The 21,226-nt window shown below is 48.5% G+C and overlaps 1 protein-coding gene across 47 annotated transcripts in view; it reads left to right on the top strand.

Moving 5' to 3' along the window:
• LOC118372588 (rho guanine nucleotide exchange factor 4) overlaps positions 1–21,226 on the top strand; it is a 160,175-nt gene that overhangs the window by 75,996 nt on the left and 62,953 nt on the right. For 3 of the 47 annotated variants that reach the window (XM_052483427.1, XM_052483463.1, XM_052483457.1), the window contains 3 exons: positions 12–5,964; positions 7,103–7,381; positions 11,428–11,557. In XM_052483427.1, the coding sequence (XP_052339387.1) occupies positions 12–5,964; positions 7,103–7,381; positions 11,428–11,557 (6,362 nt within the window). The remainder of the gene's footprint in view (positions 1–11; positions 5,965–7,102; positions 7,382–11,427; positions 11,558–21,226) is intronic. The other 44 variants (XM_052483448.1, XM_052483438.1, XM_052483459.1 and 41 more) reach the window with 44 other exon arrangements.

Here is a 21,226-nt window from a genome sequence, read left to right as displayed (position 1 = left end):
GACACAGAGAGGAGTAGCACATCCAACACAGACACAGAGAGGAGTAGCACACCCAACACAGACACAGAGAGGAGTAGCACACCCAACACAGACACAGAGAGGAGTAGCACACCCAACACAGACACAGAGAGGAGTAGCACATCCAACACAGACACAGAGAGGTGTAGCACACCCAACACAGACACAGAGAGGTGTAGCACATCCAACACAGACACAGAGAGGAGTAGCACATCCAACACAGACACAGAGAGGTGTAGCACACCCAACACAGACACAGAGAGGAGTAGCACATCCAACACAGACACAGAGAGGAGTAGCACATCCAACACAGACACAGAGAGGAGTAGCACACCCAACACAGACACAGAGAGGTGTAGCACATCCAACACAGACACAGAGAGGAGTAGCCCACTCAACACAGACACAGAGAGGTGTAGCACATCCAACACAGACACAGAGAGGTGTAGCACATCCAACACAGAGACAAACAGCCCAGTGCCACACACTTTAGAAACCACAGGGAACGTCCATTCAGCCAGTCCATGTGTGGGTATCCTCAACAGACCTGTCACAAAGACCCAGCCTCAGGCCTGCCTCGGTGCTACAAAGCTCCACATTGAGGCATGCGTATCGGGTGTCCGCTGCCAGGAAGAGCACGAGGTGTGTGTCACCAACAGGAACTCAGCAGAGTCGACTGAACTGTCAGATACGGTGAACGGGATCTGTCCAATCATATCGTCCGTGGAGGCTGGACTTCCTTTAGAGGCGGGACTTACTGTAGACGTGGGACTTCCTGAAGAGGCGGGACTTCCTTGCTTGCTAGACGCCCGTGTGCCTATACCTGTTCCCGACCGGTATCTCTCACCGTCACTAGACAGGAAGGGGATCAACCAGTCAGAATCCCAGTTAGCCTCACCTGTCCTACCTACTGGGCTAGAGAGTGGAGGAATTACAGAGATACAACAACGACAACAACAACAAACACAGCACTCCAGTTCACAACCCCAGGAAAAGGATGCCGTTCAAACCCAGGGCCTAATCCCTGAGCTCCAGGACCAGGGGGGCTCTAGCCCAGAGATACCCAGAGACAGTGAGCACTCGCCTGGGGAGCATGAGTGGGATGAGGCCTGGCTGAGGGAAGGCTCCACCTCTGTAGAGCTCAAGCCTGGTTTTGCTCATCCTCAGTCTGACACTGAGGGGGGCATTGAGGAATGCCTACCCTCCAACCCCTACTCCCTCCCCCACATAGACAGGTCGCTTTGCTCTGACAGCTTAGGGTCAGACGACTCAGAACATTCCCAGCTGAAGACCTCAGACAGAGAGTACAGGACAGGATCAACCCATTCCCTGTCTGTGGAAAGAGAGGAGGAAGATAGTCATGTTTACAGTCAGCAGGAGCAGGCAGTAGAAAGCACGTCCTGTCGTTATTCAGCACAGTCAAACACTGTTACAGCAGAACTCTCTGACCATACAGACACTGTTACAGCAGAACTCTCTGACCATACAGACACTGTTATAGCAGAACTCTCTGACCATACAGACACTGTTATAGCAGAACTCTCTGACCATACAGACACTGTTACAGCAGAACTCTCTGACCGTACAGACACTGTTACAGCAGAACTCTCTGACCATACAGACACTGTTACAGCAGAACTCTCTGACCATACAGACACTGTTATAGCAGAACTCTCTGACCGTACAGACACTGTTACAGCAGAACTCTCTGACCATACAGACACTGTTATAGCAGAACTCTCTGACCGTACAGACACTGTTACAGCAGAACTCTCTGACCATACAGACACTGTTACAGCAGAACTCTCTGACCGTACAGACACTGTTACAGCAGAACTCTCTGACCATACAGACACTGTTACAGCAGAACTCTCTGACCATACAGACACTGTTACAGCAGAACTCTCTGACCATACAGACATTGTTATAGCAGAACTCTCTGACCGTACAGACACTGTTACAGCAGAACTCTCTGACCATACAGACACTGTTACAGCAGAACTCTCTGACCATACAGACACTGTTACAGCAGAACTCTCTGACCGTACAGACACTGTTACAGCAGAACTCTTTGACCATACAGACACTGTTACAGCAGAACTCTCTGACCATACAGACACCGTTACAGCAGAACTCTCTGACCATACAGACACTGTTACAGCAGAACTCTTTGACCATACAAACACTGTTATAGCAGAACTCTCTGACTCTGACCATATTGGGCTGCCAAGCACAGAGGAGACAGAGGATGCTATAGTCCCCTTCAGCCCTACAGGAGTCTTCATAGAGATCACCAGTGATCTGCTTGTTGACCTCAGCTCACAGGGTGTGTCTAGTGACATAGGCCAGGGGTCAACCCAACCTACAGAGACTGAATCTCTTCAGGGAGACAGCACAGAACCCTCTGCCTTAGATCAGGAAGCCACACTGCTGAGGAGGATAAAGATTACCGTGGGAACAGACTCTACTGTGTGTAATGACGAGGTCCAGAGCCAACTGAAGGAGCTAGACATCCATCACAGCATTTCTGGGCCTGAACCCTCTCTCTGCACCGTGCCACCCTCCATCCTGCCTCTGTCCTGCCTCTCTGACTCCAACAACAACACCAAGGCCAGCGAAGGGTCGGTGTTGGGGTCTCCCTGTACAAGGGGTAAGGGGCCAGAGCAGTGGTCCTCAAAGGTAGAGGTAGCCCCCCAGAGCAGCTCAGAGGAGGGTGGGGATAAAACCCATGATGAGTCCCCTTCCCTGACCGAGCCCTCCACGTTTACCTCTGACCTCCTGGGGGAGACACCAGACAGCCCCCTAGAATACCCCCCTGAGGACTCTGAGGAGTTGCTGTCCTACCTGGCCTACAAGCACTACTGGAGCAGCGAGGACTCAGCCGTGTCTGGGTTGGGGGACGAGTGTCACTTCAGCTTGGCTGAGGTGGAGGAGCTAGAGAGGCTCCAGGGAGAGGGCCACGGAGACGTCCCTTATCAGAACCATACTGAAACTACAGGCTGTAGGAGAGATACATCTAACCATACAGACACTGCAGGCTGTGGGAGAGATATATCTAACCATACAGACACTACAGGCTGTAGGAGAGATATATCTAACCATACAGACACTACAGGCTGTAGGAGAGATATCTCAGACCATACAGACACTACAGGCTGTAGGAGAGATATATCTAACCATACAGACACTGCAAGCTGTAGGAGAGATATATCTAACCATACAGACACTACAGGCTGTAGGAGAGATATCTCAGACCATACAGACACTACAGGCTGTAGGAGAGATATATCTAACCATACAGACACTACAGGCTGTAGAAGAGATATCTCAGACCATACAGACACTACAGGCTGTAGGAGAGATATATCTAACCATACAGACACTACAGGCTGTAGGAGAGATATCTCAGACCATACAGACACTACAGGCTGTAGGAGAGATATATCTAACCATACAGACACTACAGGCTGTAGGAGAGATATCTCAGACCATACAGACACTACAGGCTGTAGGAGAGATATATCTAACCATACAGACACTACAGGCTGTAGGAGAGATATATCTAACCATACAGACACTACAGGCTGTAGGAGAGATATATCTAACCATACAGACACTACAGGCTGTGGGAGAGATATATCTAACCATACAGACACTACAGGCTGTGGGAGAGATGTATCTAACCATACAGACACTGCAGGCTGTGGGGAGGTTGTAGAGGGGGTAGTTAATTCTAATTGTGCTGCTAACAGTCCTTCAGACCTTTCTGAACCCTTAGCTTCCTACCTGGAGACCAGAGGCCTGCTATTGGACAGCGCAGAGAAAGAGGAGGTGCAGCAGTCCAGCCCCCACCAATCCCCTAACCCTCCTTCAGAGGGAGACAGACAGGACTGTAGCAAATCACCTGGGGCTTTAGGATTAGAGGACAGTTTGTTTGCTGAGGAGTCCAGCTCGTACAGCACCTACCTCCAGACCAGCTCTCACCCTGCCCTCCTGCAGCAGGATCGTGGGGTGAGGATTGTGAGGTACCCCTACTCCGACATCAGTCTCAACCTGCTCTCTCTCAGTAGCCTCGAGCCCATCCTAGAGGCAGACTCCGACCGCTCCCTGGACAACTCTGGGATTGTGGAAGATGTGACTGGAGTAGAGGGGGAGGGGGAGGAGGAGCGAAGACAGAGTTTTAGGATGAGGCCCACTGAGAAAGACAGGGACAGTGTTGTCCTGTCTGGTGACATCAACCTGTCAAACTCCACCTCCGGCCTTGAGAGCCCGTCGTTGTGTCTCCCCGAGGACTCATCCAGTATCGAGTCATCAGAGCACCAACTGGACTCGTTGACCTTTGACCCCGATGACCTCAGGGTTATGACCTTACCACACGACAGGGACCATGCAAGCAGCGAGAGACGCTCCAGTCCAACCCCCACCTCTGTGTCCTATGACTTTGACACTACCAGCACTAACAGTGAGGAGACGGAAGAGTCCATCCTGCCTGTCTCGGGGGGGAACACCAACCTCCACAAACCCATGAAGAGCAACTCTAAAGACAGCCAGGCAGGGAGGTCCAAGAGCTCCAAGTTCTCTGTTTTTGCCAAGATGCCTTCTTTCAGGAAGGGGAAGAGTCTGAAGAATGCCAAGGAGGAGGACTTGCCCCGGGACTCACCAGACCTGGGCCTGAGCAGGGATATGGGGGGAGGACAGGTGGGACAAGGGGGAGACACCTCGGATGATGACAATGTTTTCTTGAAGGGGGACATCCTGAGCCAGACGGTTCAGCAGCCCTTCTCCTCTGGTCTGGGTGGTCGCTACGAGACAGAGCAGGAGGATTACAGCTTCTTCCCCTCCACACCGCGCACCCGCCATGTCCGCCTGCTCTTCAAGGATGGGCCTGAGGACACCCCCCTGACCTCCCAGCCAGGAGGTCTCAGACACAACCAGACCGGGGCCCCCGAGGGCCTGCACGGCTACAAGAGGAGCAAGAGCTCTGACAGCCTCAACCTCCGCATGCGCTTCGCCCAGGCCCACAAGTCCCTGTCCAGCCTGTTTGAGTCTCGCTCCATGGACAAGGAGAACGAGGAGGAGCAGGTGAACATTGAGACTGGGAGCGAAGGGGAGGTGGGGCGAGCCAAACAGTCCTGGAGGAGGCTAAAGAGAGAGAGGGCCAAGGAGGCAGAGCTGCTGAGGAGGACCCTGTCTGTCCCGGTCGGGGACGGGGTAAAGGGAGGGGACGGTGAGGATGGGGGTGTGAGGACGCCCAGACAGACCCACAGTGACTATGCGTCCCGCTCTGCCTCAGTGCTCAGTGTCCCTGGGTCCCCCTCCTCTCTCAGGGCCCTGTGTCTCACCGACCCCATCACTAAGAGGGGCTTCCAGGACAGTCACAGCGTGGCCGGGGAGAACACCCCACTGGGCTGCAAGTCAGAGGGCCAGAGGAGGAAAGGGAAAGTCCCACCCAACGGCCTGTCAATCAACTTCTCTGACTCCGGACCGCACTCCTCGGACGACTCTGAAGCCCCACCCACAAATGACTCCAGCCCCCTGTCGCCCATGAGCCCCGCCTCCCTGGCCACCCTAGCCAATCAGCTGTCTTGGTCCAGCTCCAGGTGCCCAGGAGGAGCCTATGAGAGCACAGCGTCTAGCATGGCAGCAACACCAGACACCCCAGTGAGACCCATGAGCCCCAAGCCCCACAGCCCCAGACCGGCTGCCCAGCACAGGCCCTTCCGCTACCCCCAATCTGCCTCAGCCCGGGCCTCAGCCCTGTCCTTGCTCCTCATGGCTCAGTCAGCCAGTGTAGAGGGCTTGTCTGACCCACCAGAGAAGCCCAAGACCCTGAAGCCCAGAGCGGGGCCACTAGGCTCCTCCTCCCTCAGTCCATTGGAGGACAGTGGAGTGGACAGCCAATCACAGATCAGCCTGCTTACACCTATGTCCATCAACCAGTTTGAGGTAAGACACAGCTATATGATAACAAAGCTAATAATGCCTCATTGTTATCATTTGTCTGAAGAATTTCATGTGGTAATTAAACAGCCCCAAAAATTTAATCTATTGAACAAAAATAAACAATGTATTCTCAGCTAGCCATCCATACTGTGTGTGATGACACTCACCCAGGGCCGATCCATCTTTGATTGACAAGAGTAGGTTGTGTGAGAGAACAGTCTTCACTGGGGTCTGCTGTTCCAACGTTTTGTCCCCATTGTGATATAATGGCCTGACTGTTAGTCTGTTTAACATCATGATAAAGCAGCCTTGTTTACCAATCTATCAAGATGTAGAGGGGAGGCCAGGCAGGGTGCACCATGGGATAAAGTGTTGACTCTGTCTTTCACTAGCCCTGCCTCAGCCCAGCCTCGGACTGAATGTAAATAACAGCCAGGGCCTAGGGCACTTCATCCATCTCACTGTGTGTGTGTGTATGTGTGTGTCTGCGTGCGTGCCTGTGAGAGATTCTGTGTGTTATGCATTTGTGTGTGTGTTTGTGCATTCGTTCAGATGAAATGCAGAACAAGCCCCTCTTTATCTCCCTCCGCTTTCCCCTCTCCTGAAAGAGAGATGAGGAGGAGTGAAACGGCAGAGTCAGCTCTTTCTTTACTCCGCTGTGCTCTGCTGTCACTGGCGTGGCGTGTGAGTTAGTAGTCTGCTTCCGTCCCATCCCGCCTGACAGCTCTGAAACAGCCCAGCCAGCCCAGCCGTACGCAACAGTCAGCTGGGCGGCGGACTGTGTGTTTTAGCCCCCCCTAGTGGAGCCTGCAGGAAGCACCTTGCAGGCAGCCAAGCTGGGACATGTGACTTAGCTCAGTATTTATGCACACAGGAAATAGAATGAGCCATTTTAATCAGTGGAATTACCTGTCAAGGTGCATCAGTTACGTCAAGCACACCAATAAGACCATTTCATACACCTGTTACATCATACTTATCAACCCTGCATAACAACTGTTTACAATCATGTACCAGTAAGAATGATATGCTGTCATGTACACAGAGAGACGGCGTATTAGTCGCATAGAGGCCCGGTACTATAGTCTGGAGTGAAAGTGACATTGCCAATCCCATTAACCAGTTGACTATGCACCTAAAGACTCAGGGTGGCTGTAGACCCACCAGCCAGGCAGGAGGAGAGAAGAGGCTAGCAGAGCTTAAGTCCCCTGGGTCTGGACTGGTCACTACTGCATCAGCCCTCAGACCACCACCAGGCCACAGGCCGAACAGGGAGAGGGACAGGGGTCCAAGACGCCACCGCTGCTCCTCAGACGACCTGTGGATCGAAGAGGAGAAGAGACGGAAGCGGAAGCTGGCCCGAGTCGTGAGGGGCAGCCTGGGACAACTCAACACCCACTGTCCTGAAGATCTGGAGAAAGTAAGAATCCACCATGCTTACCGCTGCAAAAACAACCTACAGCCGAGCAGAGAGGGAACCTGTCTCCCTCCTCCTCCTTGCTCCTCTTCATCTACGTACTGTCTCAGGGAAGGGTTTTCTCCTCCTCCTCTCCTCCTCCTTGCTCCTCTTCATCTACGTATTGTCTCAGGGAAGTGTTTCGTCCTCCTCCTCCTCCTCCTCCTTGCTCCTCTTCATCTATGTACTGTCTCAGGGAAGTGTTTTCTCCTCCTCCTCCTTGCTCCTCTTCATCTACGTACTGTCTCAGGGAAGTGTTTCCTCCTCTTCTCCTCCTCCTCCTCCTCCTTGCTCCTCTTCATCTACGTACTGTCTCAGGGAAGTGTTTCCTCCTCCTCCTCCTTGCTCCTCTTCATCTACGTACTGTCTCAGGGAAGTGTTTCCTCCTCCTCCTCCTTGCTCCTCTTCATCTACGTACTGTCTCAGGGAAGTGTTTCCTCCTCCTCCTCCTTGCTCCTCTTCATCTACGTACTGTCTCAGGGAAGTGTTTCCTCCTCCTCCTCCTTGCTCCTCTTCATCTACGTACTGTCTCAGGGAAGTGTTTCCTCCTCCTCCTCCTCCTCCTCCTCCTTGCTCCTCTTCATCTACGTACTGTCTCAGGGAAGTGTTTCCTCCTCCTCCTCCTTGCTCCTCTTCATCTACGTACTGTCTCAGGGAAGTGTTTCCTCCTCTTCTCCTCCTCCTCCTCCTCCTTGCTCCTCTTCATCTACGTACTGTCTCAGGGAAGTGTTTCCTCCTCCTCCTCCTTGCTCCTCTTCATCTACGTACTGTCTCAGGGAAGTGTTTCCTCCTCTTCTCCTCCTCCTCCTCCTCCTTGCTCCTCTTCATCTACGTACTGTCTCAGGGAAGTGTTTCCTCCTCCTCCTCCTTGCTCCTCTTCATCTACGTACTGTCTCAGGGAAGTGTTTCCTCCTCCTCCTCCTTGCTCCTCTTCATCTACGTACTGTCTCAGGGAAGTGTTTCCTCCTCCTCCTCCTTGCTCCTCTTCATCTACGTACTGTCTCAGGGAAGTGTTACCTCCTCTTCTCCTCCTCCTCCTCCTCCTTGCTCCTCTTCATCTACGTACTGTCTCAGGGAAGTGTTTCCTCCTCCTCCTCCTTGCTCCTCTTCATCTACGTACTGTCTCAGGGAAGTGTTTCCTCCTCTTCTCCTCCTCCTCCTCCTTGCTCCTCTTCATCTACGTACTGTCTCAGGGAAGTGTTTTCTCCTCCTCCTCCTTGCTCCTCTTCATCTACGTACTGTCTCAGGGAAGTGTTTCCTCCTCCTCCTCCTTGCTCCTCTTCATCTACGTACTGTCTCAGGGAAGTGTTTCCTCCTCCTCCTCCTTGCTCCTCTTCATCTACGTACTGTCTCAGGGAAGTGTTCCCTCCTCCTCCTCCTTGCTCCTCTTCATCTACGTACTGTCTCAGGGAAGTGTTTCCTCCTCCTCCTCCTTGCTCCTCTTCATCTACGTACTGTCTCAGGGAAGTGTTTCCTCCTCCTCCTCCTTGCTCCTCTTCATCTACGTACTGTCTCAGGGAAGTGTTTCCTCCTCCTCCTCCTTGCTCCTCTTCATCTACGTACTGTCTCAGGGAAGTGTTTCCTCCTCCTCCTCCTTGCTCCTCTTCATCTACGTACTGTCTCAGGGAAGTGTTTCCTCCTCCTCCTCCTTGCTCCTCTTCATCTACGTACTGTCTCAGGGAAGTGTTTCCTCCTCTTCTCCTCCTCCTCCTCCTCCTTGCTCCTCTTCATCTACGTACTGTCTCAGGGAAGTGTTTCCTCCTCCTCCTCCTTGCTCCTCTTCATCTACGTACTGTCTCAGGGAAGTGTTTCCTCCTCCATCTCCTTGCTCCTCTTCATCTACGTACTGTCTCAGGGAAGTGTTTCCTCCTCCTCCTCCTTGCTCCTCTTCATCTACGTACTGTCTCAGGGAAGTGTTTCCTCCTCCTCCTCCTTGCTCCTCTTCATCTACGTACTGTCTCAGGGAAGTGTTTCCTCCTCCTCCTCCTTGCTCCTCTTCATCTACGTACTGTCTCAGGGAAGTGTTTCCTCCTCCTCCTCCTTGCTCCTCTTCATCTACGTACTGTCTCAGGGAAGTGTTTCCTCCTCCTCCTCCTTGCTCCTCTTCATCTACGTACTGTCTCAGGGAAGTGTTTCCTCCTCCTCCTCCTTGCTCCTCTTCATCTACGTACTGTCTCAGGGAAGTGTTTCCTCCTCCATCTCTTCTCTCCTTCGCCAGCTGTTTTCTCCCTGAAGTCTTGGCATCTCTCCTTTGTTTACATTTTTTCTCTTCAGTCTTTTTTGGATGTCTTTCTCGCTCGCTCGCTCATGTTTCTGTGCCAGTCTCTCTCAGCGTCTACTCTTAGCCTAAACCTGTATGAACCTTCAGGTCAATCTGCTCTGGACAAACATATTATTACTATTCCTATAGTATTATTACATATAATACACACACAGTACCAGTCAAAAATGTTAACACACCTACACATTTTTCTTTATTTTTACTATTTTCTACATTGTAGAATAATAGTGAAGACATCAAAACTATGAAATAACACATATGGAATCATGGAGTAACCCGAAAAGTGTTAAACAAATCAAAATATATTTTAGATTTTAGATTCCTCAAGGTAGCCACCCTTTGCCTTGATGACAGCTTTGCACACTCTTGGCATTCTCTCAACCAGCTTCATGAGGAATGCTTTTCCAACAGTCTTGAAGAAGTTCCCACATATGCTGAGCATTTGTTGGCTGCTTGTCCTTCACTCTGCAGTCTAACTCATCCCATACCACCTCAATCGGGAGGTTGGGTGATTGTGGAGGCCAGGTCATCTGATGCAGCACTCCATCACTCGCCTTCTTGGACAAATAGCCCTTACACAGCCTGGAGGTGTGTTTTGGGTCATTGTCCTTCTGAAATAATAATAATAGTCCCACTAAGCGCAAACCAGATGGGATGGCGTATTGCTGCAGAATGCTGTGGTAGCCATGCTGGTTAAGTGTGCCTTGAATTCTAAATTAATCACAGACAGTGTCACCAGCAAAGCACCCCCACACCATCACACCTCCTCCTCCATGCTTCACTGTGGGAACCACAGATGCAGAGATCATCCGATCACCTACCTCTGCATCTCACAAAGACACGGCGGTTGGAACCAAAAATCTCAAATTTGGTCTAATGTCCATTGCTTGTGTTTCTTGACCCAAGCAAGGCTCTTCTTATTGGTGACCTTTAGTAGTGTTTCTTTGCAGCAATTCGACCATGAAGGTCTGATTCCACGCTGTCTCCTCTGAACAGTTGATGTTGAGATGTGTCTGTTACTTGAACTCTGTGAAGCATTTATTTGGGCTGCAATTTCTGAGGCTGATAAACTCTAATGAACTAGAGGTAACTCTGGGTCTTCCTTTCCTGTGGCGGTCCTCATGAGAGCCAGTTTCATCATGGCACTTGATGGTTTTTGCGACTGCAGTTGAAGAAACGTTCAAAATTCTTGAAAGGTTCCATATTGACTGACCTTCATATCTTAAAGTAATGATGGACTGACGTTTCTCTTTGCTTACTTGAGCTCTTTTACCAAACAGGGCTATCTTCTGTATATACCACCCCGACCTTGTCACAACACATCTGATTGGCTCAAACACACAGAATAAAATACATTTAACAAGACACACGTGTTCGTCACCTGCAATACATTTCAATTATCTCATGAAGCTGGTTGAAAGAATGCCGAGAGTGTGCAAAGCTGTCATGTTTAACACTTTTTTGGTTATTACACGATTCCATATGTGTTATTTCATAGTTTTGATGTCTTCAATATTATTCTATAATGTAGAAAATTGTAAAAAAAAAAATATAAAGAAAAACCCTTGAATGAGTTAGTGTGTCCAAACCTTTGACTGTTACTTCAAAAAAAAGAAAGGCAGGGTCTTAACATAGCAAGTTAGCAGTGTACTAAGTACTGTACACCAATAGACTGCTAAGAGGTAGGCCTTGTTGGATCCCAAGCCTCGATTTGTCCTTCTCCCCACAGGCACGGGCTCGAGCATCCCTGTCGACCATGGAGGAGTTCTCCGGGATTCCCCTGAAGGCCCACTGCTTCTCCCAGAGCACCCCCATCGGACTTGACTGTCTGGGCTGGAGACGACGCATCTCCTACCCCTGTGAGTAGCTCCTTCCTCCCTTTACATCCTCCTACCCCTGTGAGTAGCTCCTTCCTCCCTTTACATCCTCCTACCCCTGGGAGTACTGCATACTACCGCACACTGCTGGCTCTCTCACTCACTGTGCCTGGGTTGGTTCCAATACTCTAAAATGACTCCTTTTCCTCATGATGACCACTTACAGTGCTTTCAGAAGGTATTCATACCTCTTGACTTATTCCACATTTTGTTGTATTACAGCCTGAATTCAAAATGGATCAAAACAATTATCTCACCCATCTACACACAATACCCCATAATGATAATGCAGTTTTTTTTAGCACATTTATTGAAAATGAAATACAGTAATACAGTATTTCATTTACATAAGTATTCACAGCACAGAGTCAATACATGTTAGAATCAGCTTTGGCAATATTTGCCCATTTTTTCCCCAACTGTTTTTGGTTGGTTGTTGATCATTGCTGGACAACCATTTTCAAGTCATGCCATATATTTTCAAACAGTCAAAGAAACTGTAGCTCGGCCACTCAGGAACATTCACTGTCTTCTTCGTAAGCAACTCCACTGAAGATTTGGCCTTGTGTTTTAGGTTAACGATTACAAGCATACCCATAACAGCCACTATGTATGAAAATATGGAGAGTGATACTCAGTAATGTGTTGTATTAGATTTGCCCCAAACATAACACTTTGTATTCAGGACAAAGCGTTAATTGTTTTGCTATATTTTTTTGCAGTATTACTTTAGTGCCAGAATTCATGTCTTGGAATATTTGTATTCTGTACAGGCTTCCTTCTTTTCACTCTGTCATTTAGGTTAGTATTGTGGAGTATCTACAATGTTGTTGATCCATCCTCAATTTTTTCATATCACAGCCATTAAACACTGTAACCATTGGCCTCATGGTGAAGTCCCTGAGTGGTTTCCTTCCTCTCCGGCAACTGAGTTAGGAAGAACGCCTGTAACTTTATAGTGACTGGGTGTATTGACACACCATCCAACCTGTAATTAATAACTTCACTTTGCTTATTTTGTTTTACCCATCTACCAATAGGGGCCCTTTGTGAGGCATTAGAAAACCTCCCTGTTTGTTGTGGTTGAATCTGTGTTAGAAATTCCCTGCTCGACTGAGGGACCTTACAGATAATTGTATGTGTGAAGTACAGAGATGAGGTAGTCATTCAGAAATCCTGTTAAACACTATTATTGCACACAGAGTGAGTCCATATAACTTATTATGTGACTTGTTAAACACATTTTTACTCCTGAACTTATTTAGGGTTGAATACTTTTTGACTCAAGACATTTCAGCTTTTCATTTTTAATTCATTTGTAAAAAGAAAAAAAGAAAAATCAAACAAAATACTATTCCCCTTTGACATGATGGGGTATTGTGTGGAGGCCAGTGACACAAGCATCTAAATTGAATCCATTTTAAATTCAAGTTGTAACACAACAAAAAGTGGAACAAGTCAAAAGGTGTGAATACTTCCTGAAGGCACTGTGGTAACTTGAATCTAAGTCTGTGTGGGCTTGGCCCCCACCTCAATCTCAGACTCCAACTCCAAGCATAATGTCTTTCCCACGGCCGTAGCCAAGCTCTGAGTTTCAGTGCTGCTCCTCTGTTCATTATCTATCCTCATTGCCATGTCACTTTTACCCCTACCTACATGTACATACTGTATTGTCTCAACTACCTCGTACCCCTGCACATTGACACGGTACCAGTACTCCTTGTATACAGCCTCGTTATTGTTATTTTTTGTGTTACTATTTTCTGTTTTTAACTCTGCATTGCTGGGAAAGGGCTCTTAAGTCATCATTTCACGGTAAGTTGTATTCGGCGTGTGTGACAAATACAATTTAGTTTGAGTTTTGTGTTTAAAATCATGTACTCACCAAATCCTGGATTATCCCGGCGATATCATGCCAGGCAACATCTGTTGTGAAACAACAACATTATTTTGGAGCGAGGTCTCAGACTAGTCTCTGAACTAATTACTATGTGCTTTGGCATGGGCAGAGTATAGTTGTAGTTCCGTTTACCACCAGCAGAGGTCACCGCATCCTCTACACGTCAGTGGTCCCACAGTTTGTTGGAGCTTGTAATGGCATTGTACTATTTGCATTGACAGACCCACTTTATCCATTTGTATTGACAGTCCCTCGGGATGAGAGCCAGTGTCGTCATAGGTTTTAAATCCCGGGCATTGAGGTTCTCTGGGAACAATATAGAAACACTGTGTTTTTCACAGTGATTGGCCTCTGTAAGGTATGCTTGGTCACAAACTGCTGTCTCCAGACAGATCTTATTTTGCATTGTCTTATCAGTCCTTTTCTAAAACCAGCCATCACTTAGTGGGAACACAGAGTGCTCCTGGAATGCGTGTGTGTGTGTGTGTGTGTCTGTGCGTGTGTGTGTGTCAGGCTGTCTGTCAGGCTCTTCTCTTTGTCTGAGAGGCATGTAGAAAGTGGAATATGGTGTGAGGGAATGGTTTAGGAAAATATCAGTAATTCATTATCTACTAATTTTAAGCTTTCTTTCAAGGCTATTTGAAAAAATAAGGCACAATGAGTTAGGTCTGACTGTGAGGGTGCCTAAGGTAGCCTAGCCTACTACTGAGTGAATGGTTGGGGTCACTGAACCAGTTTGATATCTTTGGGGTATGAAAGTGGTGACAGGTGATGGGTGGACATCAGGCTTGTGCTGAAATGATATTACCCTGACTCAATGTCTCTGGGTGGTCAAGCTGCTGTAGTCACAGATGCATGCACACACACACACACACACACACACACACACACACACACACACACACACACACACACACACACACACACACACACACACACACACACACACACACACACACACACACAGAGAGGAGGCAGATTGCTTGCCACTCAAAGTGAGGTCAGTGCTCTTGCACCAGATGCCTTCCATGTAATTCGATTCATTTGAGTTAATTGAATTGAAAGATGAATCAAAAGCCAAGTGTAATGGCAACCTCTTTAGCTGACTGACTCACAGGGCTGTGGACCATAGAAATATAATTACTAGAATGGAAATTGCCATTTAAGTCAATATGTTGATTGTGTAATTATATTCCTATGGTATATACTGTGCGGTGAGGTAAGTCACTTTTCACCTTGTAACACCAGTATACCTACATTCCTATTCCATGTAGCAGGGTTATTCGTTATAGCCCATGCAAGGATGATTGCAAACTGACATTAAAAGTCGTCAACACACTAAAGGGTTTATAAAGGGTTTATAAGTAGTTTATAACTAGTTTACGGCCTCTTAGTTATTGGTTTATTCATAGTTTATAAATCAGTTTTAAAAGAACAGTTATAACTTAAGCCTCTGTATCTGTCAGCTTTTAGGCTTTTTCTATCCAGTATACCTAAGAGAAAGAGAGACACAGAGAGAAAGAGACACAGAGAGAGAGAGAGAGAGAGAGAGAGAGAGAGAGACGGAGAGATAGAGAGAGAGAGACACGGAGAGATAGAGAGAGAGAGAGAGAGACACGGAGAGATACAGAGAGACAAGGAGAGAGAGAGAGAGAGAGACACGGAGAGATAGAGAGAGCCAGAGAGACACACACAGAGAGAGAGACACAGAGAGAGAGAGAGAGAGACACAGAGAGAGACAGACACAGAGAGAGACACAGAGAGAGACAGACAAAGAGAGAGAAAATTGTATTGTTTATTTCACTTTTGTATATTATCTACCTCACTTGCTTTGGCAATGTTAACACATGTTTCCCATGCCAATAAAGCCCCTTGAATTGAATTGAATTGAATTGAGAGAGAGAGAGACACACACAGACAGAGCGAGAGAGACACAGAGAGAGAGACACACATAGAGAGAGAGAGAGACACAGAGAGAGAGAGACACAGAGATGGAGAGAGACAGAGAGAGGTACATTTTCTCTCCTATCTGAACTTTACTGGCTTTATGTTTGAAGGCTCCAAGGTCACAGCTCAGTGGCTCTGTCTGCATAGCCTTCTCTCTGTGTGTGTGTGTGAGTGTGCGTGAGTGCGTGCGTGTGTGTCTGTGTGCGTGCGTGTGTGTCTGCCTACACGTATCCTCATCAGGACTACCAGCCTTATGTTCACCAGGTGTCTCTCTGGCATTTTAGCCTCCACAGGACACAGTAGGAGCAACCATTTCCCTGTGTTTTGGTATGAGACAGAGAGAGAGACAGCAGCACTACAGTGTATCTGTGATTAGTCTCACCAGGCTCACTGTTTCTATTCACCACAGCTGATAATGTCAGACTACTGGGGTCTATGTAAACCTGTGCTGAGGTCAAGACTGAGGTCTTCAATACCAATCATTGGCACTAGTGACATAAGCTATTGAAACATTAAGATGTAGCAGGTAAGTTTATAGGATTCCTTTATGTACTAAACATCCAGAATATTATATTAGATTATTGCAGGTGCGGTGAGTGGTGCATCAATATTATGGGGTTTTCTGTCCAGTCCGTCTGTTCATCTTATTCAACTCGGATAGAAACAGGAAATATAGTTTCCATCTACTGTAGTGTACTGGCTGACTGGCTGGTGTTGAATAGCCTGCTCTCGCCGTCTCATTCTCCAAGAGCTCTAATCAGTCATTGTGAAGGAGTGTGTGTGTGAGAGAGAGAGAAAGAGAGAGAGAGAGTTGCTGACTTTCTATGAGAATGCCATTGCAGTATTTTTCTAGTGCCCAACTCTTCTTAGTTCTGGCAGGGGACTGCTCTGCCCTTGGGCCCCCCTCCTCCTCTCTCTCTCTCTCTATCCGTATCTCTCTCTCTCTCTCTCTCTCTCTCTCTCTCTCTCTCTCTCTCTCTCTCTCTCTCCCTCTCTCTCTCTCTCTCTCTCTCTCTCTCTCTCTCTCTCTCTCTCTCTCTCTCTCTCTCTCTCTCTCTCTCTCTCTCTCTCTCCCTCTCTATCCGTATCTCTCTCTCTCTCTGTATCTTTCTCTCTCTCTCTTTCTCTCCGTATCTCTCTCTCTCTCTCTCCGTATCTCTCTCTCTCTCTCTCTCTCTCTCTCTCTCTCTCTCTCCCGTATCTTTCTCTCTCTCTCTCTCTATCTCTCTCTCTCTCTCTCTCTCCGTATCTTTCTCTCTCTCTCTCTGTATCTTTCTCTCTCTCTCTCTCTCCGTCTCTCTCTCTCTCTCTCCGTATCTTTCTCTCTCTCTCTCTGTATCTTTCTCTCTCTCTCTCTCTCTCCGTATCTTAGACTCTCTCTCTCCGTATCTTTCACTCTCTCTCTCCGTATCTCTCTCTCTCTCTCCTCCGTATCTCTCTCTCTCTCTCTCTCTCTCTCTCTCTCTCTCTCTCTGTATCTCTCTCTCTCTCCGTATCTTTCTCTCTCTCTCTCTGTATCTCTCTCTCTCTCTCTCTCTCTCCGTATCTCTCTCTCTCTCCGTATCTCTCTCTCTCTCTCTCTCTGTATCTCTCTCTCTCTCTGTATCTTTCTCTCTCTCTCTTTCTCTCCGTATCTCTCTCTCTCTCTCTCTCTCCGTATCTCTCTCTCTCTCTCTCTCTCTCCGTATCTCTCTCTCTCTCTCTCTCTCCGTATCTTTCTCTCTCTCTCTCTGTATCTCTCTCTCTCTCTCTCCGTATCTTTCTCTCTCTCTCTCTGTATATCTCTCTCTCTCTCTCTCTCTCCGTATCTCTCTCTCTCTCTCTCTCTCTCTCTCTCTCTCTCTCTCTCTCTCTCTCTCTCTCTCTCTGTCTCTCTCTCTCTCTCTGTATCTTTCTCTCTCTCTCTTTCTCTCCCTATCTCTCTCTCTCCGTATCTCTCTCTCTCTCTCTCTCCGTATCTCTCTCTCTCTCTCTCTGTACCTTTCTCTCTCGCTCTTTCTCTCCGTATCTCTCTCTCTCTCTCCGTATCTTTCTCTCTCTCTCTCTGTATCTTTCTCTCTCTCTCTTTCTCTCCGTATCTTTCTCTCTCTCTCTCTCTCTCCGTATCTTTCTCTCTCTCCGTATCTTTCTCTCTCTCTCTCCGTATCTTTCTCTCTCTCTCTCTCTCTCTCCGTATCTTTCTCTCTCTCTCTCTCTCCGTATCTTTCTCTCTCTCTCTCTCTGTATCTTTCTCTCTCTCTCTCTGTATCTTTCTCTCTCTCTCTCTCTGTATCTCTCTCTCTCTCTCCGTATCTTTCTCTCTCTCTCTCTGTATCTCTCTCTCTCTCTCTCCGTATCTTTCTCTCTCTCTCTCTGTATCTCTCTCTCTCCGTATCTCTCCCTCTCTCTCTGTGTGTGTGTGTGTGTGTGTCTGTGATGATGGTCAGTGTAGTGGGAATGCCTGGAACCATCTCCCTCGTGTGTAGTTCCCTGTGTTCTGTGTGTAATATATCCTGAGGTACAGAGAAATCCCATTCCAGTGGAAACAAATCATTTATCTGTTTTACTTTGAAGAGTTTGTACATGTGCTGTCTAGCCAGCCAGACAGCCGTTTATCTTCCCGTGTTGATCTAACTTGTGTATCGTGGAGCAGAACCTGAAATAACACTGTTTTGTATCTTTGCAAAGTTATGACAGAACACTGTTGAATCATTGGATAGGATATAACTCAGTAGGATTCAACTAGGTGTGTGTTTACTGTTTATGTCGTTAAATAGAATGGTGGATCAGGTTAGCCCCCCTCTCTCTATCCATTTTCCTCTGCTCCTCTCTCTAACTGTCTCTTCCTTTCTCAATACCCCCCCACAGTGCTTTAGAAACAGCAGGCGGGGAGATGTGGGGGAGGAGGGGGATTTTTTTCAGTCCCACCTTAATGGCACTGCACCATAACATTAGAGAGTCATCAGCCATCAGCGGCAGCCAGTCAGCTCCCAGGCAAACGACACTGCAGAGCTGCCGAGCCCCCCTAGAGGACCCCCACTGATGTCTGTCTGTAGCTGTGTGGCTGTAGCCTTAGTGTGGATGTGTGTGCGACCACTCGGCTATGTGAGTTAGCAACAGCGAGGGAGGGAGGGAGGGAGAGCGAACGAAGAAGGGAGAGAGAGCGATAGAGAGTGAGCTAGCGACGGAGAGAGAGCGAGAGAGAGAGAGAAAGAGAAGGGAGCAGCCGGCGAGAGCAGAGCAGAGCCAGAGAGAGGAGCAACAGCAGAGACTGAAGCACTCACTGACTGGCTGTGGAGCCGACTGACACACATACAGCCTACCTACCTGGCTAGAGAGGCCTGGTAGAGGCTACATCACCGGTACCTACCTACCACCCTGCCTACCTACATACCCAGCGTTACCTAACTGTCTCTGGGAGAAACGACCTACCTGACCACCACTACTACCAGGCTCCAGTGCCCAGCTCCAGGTCTGTGTTCGGGGGCCCTCCTGTCCTGATGCGGACCCAGCAGGGCTCTGAGGGGCCCGTGCCCCTGCCCGGGGGCAGCTGTGGTAGCAGCGGCAGCACCAGCTCTGGACTCTCCCCTGGATCTCCTGGTTCAGACTCGGACAGCGGTACCCCCACCAGGGGAGGAGGAGGGGTGGGTGGTGGAGGAGGAGTAGGAGGGGGGAGTCTGGGGGAAAGATGGGGGGCAGGAGGAGGAGGAGGGATGGGGAGCCTAGGAGGTACTCTCAGGGGGTCCTCTCCCACTATTGGAGCCTGGAGAGCCTGCACTCCACCACTGGTAAGAGGGTACCTACCTCACACACAACACACACACACACACCACACACACTCCTCAGTGGGAGTAGGGTTAAAGGGTTTGTGTGTTTTTGGTCTGGCGGGTTTAGAAGGGAGGGGTGTTACCTGTCAGTCATTCTGAGTGTGATGGTTGCCATGGTTTTGTGGTGCTGGCGTCTGTCAGTCTGTTCTGACCAGACCTGTTGATGAGTTGTCAATCATGGCTTAAAGGCAGTGGCCGTGTAATTGTTGTCTTGGCATTAGTAAACATGCTTCAGTCTGTGATATGATATGACTTCATCTCCTATTGGCTCAGAGAAGGGATGCATTGAGTTGGTGTTGTCTAACATTAGACACAGGCCTGTCGTTTTGCTGCTACGATCTTCTGCATGTTTTCTCTATAGGAAGACTTATGACAGTACGAGGTGTGTTAGATGTTTCTGCTCAGTTAATAAGGTGTATCAGGTTAGCGTTTATCCAGCACAAAGGTCTCTAGGGAAGAGATGTATATTTTCACACGGAGCCAATGAGGTTGTTTGTTAATGGTGGAAGATATTGAGGGTGTTGCCCTCAACTGAAATAGCGACGTGTGATATCATGGTGTATTGGTCATATACAGCAGACGGAGGATTAAGTCATTTTGTCATTATGGCAGAGGGCTGTGTGTTTGTGTGTGTGTATCTTTGAGCGTGCATGTGCCTGTGTGTGTGCATGTGCACATATGTGTGTGTGTGTGTGTGTTAGCATGTGTGAGTGTGTGAATTTGCACACTATAAGTGCCTGTGCAGTACCTGTTTGCTATTTCTGCTGTTGTCATCTGAGCGGGTGCAGCCAGGCTTGGAGTGTAATGATTCAGGAGAGAGGGGACGCCAGTTTTATTAGCTACAGGCTAAAATGCCACTGTGTGTGTGTGCGTGTGCATATGCGTGCGTGCGTGCGTGTGTGTGTGTGTGTGTGTGTTTGTGTGTGTGTGTGTGTGTGTGTGTGTGTGTGTGTGTGTGTGTGTGTGTGTGTGTGTGTGTGTGTGTGTGTGTGTGTGTGTGTGTGTGTGTGTGTGTGTGTGTGTGTGTGTGTGTGTGTGTGTGTGTGTGTGTGTGTGTGTGTGTGTGTACGTGTGTTTGTGTGCGTGTGCATGTGAAGGCAGCCCCATTAGCTACAGGCTAAAATGCCAGGCCACAGCTGTTATTAAAGGCAGTAGAAGGGAAGAGACACTAATAGGCTAGCTACTGTTTGTCACATCAAGGGAAAGTCTCTTATCAAACAGGTGCCAATCAGCAGCGTCATGGTAACAGGGATCTGAGTGTGGGGTGGATGTTTGTTATGTATATATGGCTAATATCTTCACTGCATTGCTCAGTTTCAGTTGATGAACTGTCTGTGATGTACATGTTATATGGGGGGATACAGTAGGAGAGAATCCTTGGTGTTTGTTGCCAAGTGCACTTTCACACACACATACGCACACACACACATACGCACACACACACACACGCACGCACGCACGCACGCACGCACGCACGCACGCACGCACGCACGCACGCACGAACCACACACACACACACACACACACACACACACACACACACACACACACACACACACACACACACACACACACACACACACACACACACACGGAATGTTATTGGAGAAAGCTGTGGTTTTCAGAATGGCCCTGGTCAGAATCTAAACTGCCGTTGTCTCTGCCTCTCTCTCTCACACACCCACACATTGCACTCTCTCTCTGTCTCTCTTGCTCTCTCTCTCTCTCTCTCTCTCTCTCTCTCTCTCTCTCTCTCTTCCTCTCTCACTCTCTCTCTTTCTCTCCCTCTCACTTCTTGTGAAATCTGATACATGGTAAACATTAAAAGCTAATGAGCCACTTGGTCTCCATTGAGGCTGTCACACTGCCACTGATGAACTGACAGACAGACAGACAGACAGACAGACAGACAGACAGACAGAGCTAGAGAGCATCAAGAGAGGAGGATAGAGTGAGAGGAGATGGTACAGATGTAGGATGATCTTAATTTGATCACTC

Source organism: Oncorhynchus keta, chromosome 28 (genome assembly GCF_023373465.1).
Source record: "Oncorhynchus keta strain PuntledgeMale-10-30-2019 chromosome 28, Oket_V2, whole genome shotgun sequence".
Classification (NCBI taxonomy): Eukaryota; Metazoa; Chordata; class Actinopteri; order Salmoniformes; family Salmonidae; genus Oncorhynchus; species Oncorhynchus keta.
Note: the sequence above shows the minus strand (reverse complement) of the source record. Positions and strands in the feature narration are given on the sequence as shown.